This window comes from Lathyrus oleraceus, chromosome 4, assembly GCF_024323335.1.
Source record: "Lathyrus oleraceus cultivar Zhongwan6 chromosome 4, CAAS_Psat_ZW6_1.0, whole genome shotgun sequence".
Classification (NCBI taxonomy): Eukaryota; Viridiplantae; Streptophyta; class Magnoliopsida; order Fabales; family Fabaceae; genus Lathyrus; species Lathyrus oleraceus.
The window spans coordinates 151,041,082-151,050,979 of record NC_066582.1 but is presented as its reverse complement, the minus strand read 5'-3'; the positions used below and the strand labels follow the sequence as shown (position 1 = coordinate 151,050,979).

Genomic DNA, 9,898 nt, shown 5'->3' with positions numbered 1-9,898 from the left:
TGGCATGACCCCCCGTCTACCCATGTCTACTGCATCAGGCATATTGCTCAAAATTTTATGCGGGAGTTCAAGGATAACTTCTTGAAGCAACATTTGATAAACGCGGGGTATGCCTTAAACCAACCTGGATTCCAATACTATCGCCGGGAAATAGTGTTGGCAAATTCTGATGCAGGGAGGTGGATCGATAATATCGACCGAGCGAAGTGGACTAGATCATATGACGATGGGGTGAGGTGGGGCCACATGACAACAAATCTTGTGGAATCAATGAACGGCGTGTTTAAGGGCATACGTAACCTCCCGGTAACCGCATTGGTGAGTGCGACGTATTTTCGGATGGCAACGTTGTTCGTAACAAGAGGCAGGCGCTGGAATGAAGTGTTGCAGACGAGTCAAGTATATAGTGATGCCTGCATGAAGTTTATGAGGCAGGAATCTGCCAAAGCCAGCAGCCATCGGGTTACGGAATTCGACCGCCATGGCCACACTTTTAGTGTCAAGGAAACAATTGACCACAACCAAGGGCTGCCCAGACAAGAGTATAGGGTCCTAATACCAGACCGTTGGTGCGACTGTGGTCAATTTCAGGCCTATCGTATGCCTTGTTCCCATGTCATTGCAGCGTGTTCACACAGCCACTTCGATGCATTATCGCTAGTGTCTCCAATCTACAAAGTTGCAACATTGCTCAATGTATACGACAATCCCTTTCCGGTGGTAGCATTGGAGGCGTATTGGCCAGAGTATGACGGGGAAATTGTTTGGCACAACGAATCGATGCGGCGGAATAAAAGTGGTCGCCCAAATAGCAGGCGCATTAGAACTGAAATGGACGTCGCAGAGAAAATGCAGAGGAAGTGTAGCATATGTAGACAACTAGGGCATAATAAGAACAAATGTCCATATCGTGGATCTAGTTCCACAACTTAGTTTTCACTTTCATAAATCTGTGTACCAAAATCATTTTAAATTAAAGTTTACTTTTTATTCCAAATAGAAGATGACACTTGAACAACAAACACAAACATCTAACATTACAACACCAATTACTAAAACAAAAACAAATACTGGAACAAAAACAAGTACTAAAACAAGAACAAGTACTAGAACAATAACAAATACAACAACAACATGACAAACAACCATTAAAATCTAAGAAATTACAACAGTTAACACTATGTCGTCTGATCCATGCATCATTTGGATGCAATCAATGTCGCTTTCAACTTCAACCCACCAACGTATCGTTTCTCCAGTTTCAAATGAGAACCTTGTTCTAAGCCTCTGAATCCTTCTGATGACTTCACCAGGTTGGTAATCTCCCTCTAACCAAGACATCAAGGACCTTTTTAGTTGGTCTAACGAACGGATGTTCCAAAATTTCATCTCCATTGGGGGTTTCAAAGGCGAGAAAATAACATGCCCATCCCTTTTTAAGATTACTGGTTCAGGATCCGGGCGCCTTGATGATGTTCGCTGCCATGACGACGGTCTTGGGGATGCCATGAACTCAACTTGATACAGAAAGTGATAGGAAACAGTGGTGAAGAAAATGCAAGGAAAAAACACTTTATTTATAGGAAAAGATCTGGGTTGTACACCAGTCTACCTAACCCTAATTAGTGTCGCACTTGATTACTTAATCTTATATGGAATTAGGGTTTCAATTAGGTCATAACTACCAAACTCTAATTATAACCGATCAATAAACCCTAATTATAATTGATATATAGATGATTAACCCTAATTCTTCCAAAAAATTTTAAATAATAATAATTACTTATAAATTAAATTAGTATATATATATAAATTAATATATATATATATATATATATATATCTTCTAAATAATTTTATTTATATATATGTGTTAATATAAATTAATATAATTTAGAAAAAATATAAATTCATAAATTAAAAAAAAATTTAAAAAAAAAAAAAAAACAAAAAAAAACATATTTAAAAAAAATAAATAAATAAAAAATAAAAAAAAATTTAAGGGTAGGCGCCACTCCTAGTGGCGACTTGCCCTACCCTTTAAGGGTAGGCGCCAACTAGGGTGGCGCCTATGTACAAAATTAGGGCAAAAATTGCCCAATTTTATAATTTTTTGGAAAAAATGGATATTTTTGAAATTTTTTTAAAAATTCTGGATATTTTAAAAAAAAATTCCAGATCTTAATTTTGGTCAACTTATGGTAGCAATTATAGGATAAAGTTTAATTATTATGTTTGGGGCGTTTGTTTTTGGAATGTCATAAATTTGTAATTTGTATTGAGTTTGAATAGCCTTGTATTCTTTATTTTCATATTTGATTATAAAAAATATATATAGATTAATTAATTCTTTTTTTTATAAAAGATTATTTTTTAAAAATAAATATTGAGTAGAAAATTATTCCCAAAATTAATAATTAAAAATTAAAAACAAATGTCTCACATCTTATGTCTGAGTTAATCTCTATAATTAAAAAGAATGCGCAAAGATGAGTAAACATAAGTATATATTTATTAATATCACATTTTAAATTTTACAACACCATAGAACATATTTATACAGGGTTGTATTATTTTTATAAGAACAACCAAGTGTCCACCCTGTTTAGTTTATTATTTTCTCCATTTAGTTCACTGAATGCTGCCACACAAAACACAAAAAAACAATATCAATATCAATTCAATTATAATACAATAGTAAATAAATTTGTAAAAAAAATATATAAGTAAAGCAAGATTAATTACAATTTCAACAGCTATTTTGCAAAATAATAAATAAATTTTCTGTGCATTATTAATTTTGTTGACGAAAATATATTAAAAAATCTTTAAAAACAATAGTTGTTGATTAATATAGAAGTAACTATTTTTAATACAATTTTTACAAGAGATATCGTCCAACTTATAAATAATTTTACATATATTAAATATATATGTTTTTCTCTTTATAAAATGCATAAATAAATATTTGTTAAAATGTAATCTTTATAAAGGAAGAAATATTGAGAACTTACTTATTGCAATCCAAGTTTTCGGGTATAGGTAAAGCCTTGTCAAGACCGCAACGTTTGGGAAGTGAGATAGCTAAATCCTCTCTAATGTTAGGAATCTTATTAGCCCATTCTTTTAAGCATTGACATGCAGCACGTCGTTCATCAACAGTGGTTGCTGATGATCCTACAGAGCTAATGCCATTGCAACAAGTACTTGATGGCTCCTGATCCCCACCGGTGACAAATGACTCACAAGAAGATACAGATGTCTTTGCTTTTTCACAATCAAAACCATGCACTTGCTCCATAGTCAGGAGCAATGGAACTAGCAATATAAGAATCATACTCAACTTCTTCATCTCGTTTTCTTAAACTTACTTGTGTTTCAATGTATGATATCAATATTGAAATGTGGGGTGTATATATATAGCTCAAGATGGCCATTTATTTTGTCGATACTTGAAGAAAGTATTTGCCACGATTGGCATTCTATTTTTTGGGTAAGTTGAAAAAACTTTCAACATTGCACATCTATTAATTTTTTGTACTATTTTTCATCAACAAACACAAAGTCTGACATCATATAAAGTTTAAGAAATATTTGACACTTAACACCCGTCATCAAAATTCAAAAATAACGAGATAAAATAAAATTATGGATAAATCAATTTGCTTTTCACATTTGCGTAAATCATAAGAAACCAAGTACTAAAAAATAAATGGTTAGGGGTTAATTCGGAGAATCAACACCAAGAAGTATTTTATATTTTGGGTTTTTTTTATAAGAACAGTACACTTTTGTAAGAGACACACCACATACTTACTTAAAACCTTAAGATTTTTGGTGAGTATGTAGTGTGTCTCTTATAAATGTGTGTTTCTCTTATAAATAAAACCCCAAAATAAAAAATGTTCTCTCGTGTTTACCCCTCGAATTGACCCCAACATTGTTGGTGTCATGAGTCTTTGGTTCGAGTGAAGGGACCTAGTCACTTGTATCGAATGTATCCCTACATGGTTGAAGCTAATTTAGTTTCACACCCCAACCGCAAATCCTGAGCATGAGAAAGGGTGTTAAGAGTCACACATCAGACAATCTATGGCTTGAACATGTGTTTATAAGTGGGGGCAATCATCATCATACTAGCCGGTTTTGTAGGGTTGAGTTAGGCTCAGTCACACATTCTTAAGTGATATCAGAATCAGGGTTCGGCTTGGTGGAGGTACGGGAGCTGGATTCAGTGTTGGATCCTACTATAAGATATGAGAGACTCATACTTATGGAGAAGAATGTTGGGTGCAAGTGTGAGTGGTTAAAGTCATATATTGTCTATGAATGGATGAAATATTGGATTTATAAGAGAGATGATCAATTTACCTAACACCTTAACGTTTAAGGTTGAGATGTGGTGTCTCCCTCTCTTGTGATCTTGGAGCATTGATCTCATTGATGCTCCTGACTCTCCTGGACCCCCCAATAACAACCACCTACAATAATCATAGTCGATTATAAATATTTAAGTAAAATTAATTAATAGTAAATTATGAAGCACAAATGGAAACACAACACAAACAGACACTACCATAGCTAACTTCTTATGTTGGATCAGAAACGTTAGGTTCAAAATGATATGGTTGATTGTTGTGTGGAGTATCTAGACTCACATGAACAATATATTATTTAATGGTGCTATCTGCAATGTAGCAGACTTGATTTGGACTATAAAGTTGAAAATTTAGAAATGATCGATAATAGGAAATATTCCTCAATACAATTGTAACTTTTAAGATTTTTATAAGAACATATCTTCTTGTTTTAGTTTAAGTTGATGTTGTTGTGGAATTTTTCCCTTCCTAAATTTTAGCATGTGTTTCTTTTGTAATCGGGCATTGAGTACCCCTAATACTCTTTTTTATCAAGCCTTGCTTACAAAAAAAAACCTAGAAAAGACCTCAAAAATGAATGTTTAAATATGACTTTGATAGAAATTTACAAACTCATTATTAAATGCTTTTGTACGTTGATTGTGCTATTACCTTGTCAAATTGAGTGAATAAAGGTGAGATGAGAGACATATTGGGTACTTGTGTGTTTGGAAGAGCTTCTCCAAGTTAATTGGATTGAAGTAGGGAACGAACATATTGATCAGAAAAAGAAAGGTGATGTTCATTGGCAAGGGTAAGCATTTTGTTTCTCATGAAATTTTTAGTGTAAAGACAGGTTACTTGAGGAAAAGTGATTCGTTGTCGCACACGGGTCAAAAACGAGTAATAATATATAGTAAACGGAAAGCGACACCTCGAGTATCGTATCGCAAGCACTCTTGGCAAATTAACCAAGTATGAAAACAAAATATGGGGGTTTCGATTCGATTTAGAATAACTGATTATAAAAAGTGGTTAAAAAAAGTGATTAAAATAAGCGATTATAAAATATGTCAATCTACTGTTTTCGGTTTCCGGCTAATCACTGGTTTTTACCTACCAATTCCCTAAGCGGTTTCGATCTCTACTCGATTCAATTTCGATTGACAAGCGCAATAGATAAATGATAGATTTATATTCCTATATTCCGAATTAATCAAACGGGTTACTACAATCGTGAATTAAGCAAACACGATTTACAAACGCAATTTAACGATAAAGCGGTGAAAACAACGATTAATAGTTAGGAATGCAATCATACGAATTTAATCAAAATCATTCCATAAAATACAGATTAAGCAAATGAATTTTCATAGAATAGAATTGAAAGAGAAATGAAATTAAATTAATAGGATAAAAACCTCAAAGCCTTGGAAATTCAGTTACATCAGATTGACTCTAGAAGATTAGTTCATCTTCATGATCGCACAAAACAAAAAGTCATGGTGAATAAGGTGTCTAAATGCTACAGTGCAACGACTTCTCCTTTTAAACAAAATAAGGGTTCCACTTATAATTCAAACTGGGCCGGAAAACCTAAATTCAAGCCAACAAATGACCCAAAAGAAATTATTTCCTAAAGTAAGGAACTTTAACGAATTATTTGAGACTTTTGAACTCCGAATCAGATTTTGTCTTCAACATAAAAGTTGTAGATCTTTCTCCTAGTTTTCCAACGCATGTCAGAACGCGTAAAACGGCATCTCGTAGCTCAAAATGATCCGAATAGTGAACGGGTATCAAATAACCACTAAAACTGAAAATAGCAAACGAAAATAGATTAAAGGCAATCATGAACTTAAATCTAAAAATATAATAAAATAGTAAAATAAGCAAAATAAAGTAGATAAATATCTAAGTACAATTATAGAAGAATGTACATCAAAATGCACTGATCAAATTCCCCCACACTTGAACTTTTGCACTCCGAGGAAAATTAGAATTTCAAAACAAAACAAAAGAAAACAGAGAATGCACTTCCAAAAGTTTTCAAGATAAAAGGTACAAGCATAATTCTAAGTCTAAGTTTCAAGAATATGGTGTTAGTAAGCAACTTTTTGTGACATTTAATGCAGCTAGGAAAACAGATTAACAAAGAGTACATCAACAGTAGTAAGATCCTCACAGGATATAATTCACTCAACTCTCAAGTGTTTAGATTAACTCTTTACATTCAAAGTACAACATGAAAGTTAGTACTACCATAAGCTTGAAAAGACTTTAACATCCACAATTGAAATACATGAACACAATGATCAAAAGGACTTTTATTTGGTTGTAACGTGGCCAAGGTAAGGGTGAGATAAATCCTAAGGGACTAGGCTAAAATTCAAAGAGATAAAAGAGACTTGAAAGAAACTGCGGGAGTTGAATTTACAAAATATTTCATTCACTTGAACAACTCTATAGAAATTGTTTTCTCTTCTCCTTCCTCTTTTTATTCAGTTTTTTAGAAGGAGTATGTATTGACATGTATTGACATCCTTCTATTTTTTTCATTCATTTTTTTTCTTTTCTATTTTTTTTTGTTGCTATTTTTTATCTTTTTCTGCGAACTTCTGAAATATTACAAACATAACTATTCAATCCCACACAACTCTAAACAAGACTCTTTCAACCCTTTGAATAGGGTGATAACATTATTTTTCACTTTCCGGCTTGTAATGAGTTTTAAACAAAAAAAGGATAATAGGCTAAAAGGAGTTTCAAACAAGGGATGAAATTACTTCAGGGTTGGCTTTTTGGCTAACTGGCTAAAAAACAAAAAAAAAACAAAAAAAAAATTGTCTTTATCATATTAGTGTGCACAAGTAAACAACAGCATCAACAAGAGTCAATTAAAGTTCTAGAAACTAACAGACATGAGTGAATCACACAAGAAAGAAAGGGATGGATTTTTGTATGCTATCCATATAAGGCTCAAAGCTCACCAGGGTTAATGATCTACTGCTAAAGATATACAATTTAGAGTTTAGTCCTACCTATCATACTAAAAATGCACAACAAATTTTTCACATCACACCACAATACTTTAGTCAAGAGAACTAAGAAAAATACTCATAATTGTAACTCAAAAACCAAAGGAAAAAGCATGCAATTTTTTTATTTATTTTAAATTTTAACCAAAAACAGAGACAAACTGAAAACAAAACAAATAAATGGTTCCCTCCCATACACTTAAAACATACATTATCCTCAATGAAAGAACAAAAATATAAAATAAGAGTGAGGGAAAGGAAAGAACACACCCGAGGAGTCAAGACGGATAAATGATTGCATAAGCAGCCTTTCCCAAAGAGAGCTCTTCTACAGTCTCTTCTTCCAAAGTCGGGTTCTCATGGAGTAGCTTTGGGTAGTGTCCATTGATCTTGAAATTTTGATTAGTGCATTTGTCTTGTATTCCAGGATCAAAGAAGAATCTTCGATAAGTAAAAGTGTTGAATGGGCACCTGAAAGTGATCTTCTTTTTCACAACATCAAGAATCAAAGGACTATTGGGTTGCCTCACTACTTTTGTTTCATCTTTAATTGAGATCCTATGCATACATATGGATTGGCTAATATCACGAGTTTTAGCCAAGGTCCATCCAATTCCCTTCTTATGTTTCTGCTTAAGTTGAAGCTTTGATGAATAATATGAATCCTTGAGAAGAGGTTTAGGCTCTAAAGAATGTGGTTGTTCAATGGATGGTATGTTTGGGGCATCCGAAATGTCAAGATTTTTAGCTACATAAACAACTTCGTTTACACTGTCACCCTGCAAGGCAGCGTCAATCTCAGCACAAACAGCACAAAGGTTAGTGTTAGTACAATCATCACATGAGTAAATATCATCAATAGTTAAAGTTGGAAAATAAGCTGAAAATAAATCAGAATAAGCTTCATCAACAACTTCAGAAAGCAACTATATTTGAAAAACAGAATGTATTTCCTCGTCAATCTTCTTATTTTTCAATACTCTTTGTGGGAAAGGGATTGGTGATACATACGTTTTTTCAACCTTAACAACAATAGAAGGTTCAGGTTTATTTTCAGGTGTTACACTAACAATATTTTTATTTTTTTCTGGGGCTGGTTATGTAACTTTTTCGAATCTCAAGGAAATTGCACTCACATTAGAGCCTTTTGGATTAACTATTGTTTGGGCATGTAGTTGATTTGATCCTTGAGCTTGTTGCATGGAATTCATTGAAGTGGCAAGCTGTCCAATTTCTGTCTGCAAAGTCTGAATACTAGAATCAGTTCATCGTTGAAATTGAAGATTATTTACAGCCATTTGCTTGACAAGTTCCTCTAGTGAAGGTGAAGAAGGTGAAGAGGTGGTTACTTGTGGAGGGTTATATGGTGGTGGTGAAAGGTGTAACATCAATTGTCTCACTAAAGAGGTAAGTTCATAAATTTTGGTTTCTAGAGCCTTAATGGAAGAAGAAACCTGAATCTCATTCATACCTTTTGCTTGGACCATAAAATTATCCATTGTTATGAACTGTTGGGAGTTAAGTGACATGTTTTCAATCAAGGATTTGGCAGCAACAGGATATTCAATACACAAAGCATTATAATCAACATCAGGGGCAACAAGTTCTCTCAGAGTTCTTTGTTCAGACATGTTAAACTCAATAGAAAAAAAATCAACAAACAATGAGAAAACACATAACTAACAATTGAAATACTGACAATGTCCTTATTAGGAAAAAACAATTGAAATATGAAAACAACTATTAAAATAAAAGGAAAAAAATAAAAAAATAAAACAAAAATTAATCTAATAACGTCAATTAAGAATTTTGAGAATTTTTGCGGAATTTTCTGAAACTATCAAAACTGAAAATAAATCATAAAAAATAGAAAAATAGGGAATTTCAATTTTTTAGGCGGCGTCCACTATTTAGTTCTTAAATAGAGGTTTTCGATCTTTGATTTTTTCCTAATAAATCGACAAAGAATCGGAATAATCTGAGACGATTTTCTTAAAAGCAAAATTATTATTTTTTTCTTAAACCGCGAAAAGATCAGAACGCAAGAAAGTTAGGGCAAAAAAATGCTAAAATACAACACCTATGCCTATAATAATTGTTAGACTATAATAATGGTTAAACTATAATAATGGTTAAAATCTACAAGAGTCCCCGGCAACGGCGCCAATTTGATCAGTTGTCGCACACGGGTCAAAAACGAGTAATAATATATAGTAAACGGAAAGCGGCACCTCGAGTATCGTATCGCAAGGACTCTTGGCAAATTAACCAAGTATGAAAACAAAATATGGGGGTTTCGATTCGATTTAGAATAAGTGATTATAAAAAGTGATTAAAAAAGGTGATTAAAGTAAGCGATTATAAAATAAGTCAATCTACTATTTTCGGTTTCCGGCTAATCACTGGTTTTTACCTACCAATTCCCTAAGCGGTTTCAGTCTCTACTCGATTCAATTTCGATTGACAAGCTCAATAGATATATGATAGATTGATATTCGTATAT

At 33.0% G+C, this 9,898-nt stretch overlaps 1 protein-coding gene across 1 annotated transcript; it reads right to left on the bottom strand.

Annotated features, from left to right (window-relative positions):
* Positions 1–2,504: 2,504 nt before the first annotated feature.
* LOC127074222 (non-specific lipid-transfer protein A) lies at positions 2,505–3,392 on the bottom strand. The gene is made up of 2 exons (XM_051015527.1): positions 3,014–3,392; positions 2,505–2,640 (listed from the first exon to the last, which is right to left on the bottom strand). The coding sequence occupies exons 1-2, from the start codon at positions 3,349–3,351 to the stop codon at positions 2,631–2,633; spliced, it is 348 nt and encodes a 115-aa protein (XP_050871484.1). The 5' UTR covers positions 3,352–3,392; the 3' UTR covers positions 2,505–2,630.
* Positions 3,393–9,898: the final 6,506 nt, after the last annotated feature.

Excerpts from the sequence above, each read along its gene's own strand:
- LOC127074222 (XM_051015527.1), bottom strand. The coding sequence starts at position 3,351 with ATGAAGAAGTTGAGTATGATTCTTATATTGCTAGTTCCATTGCTCCTG.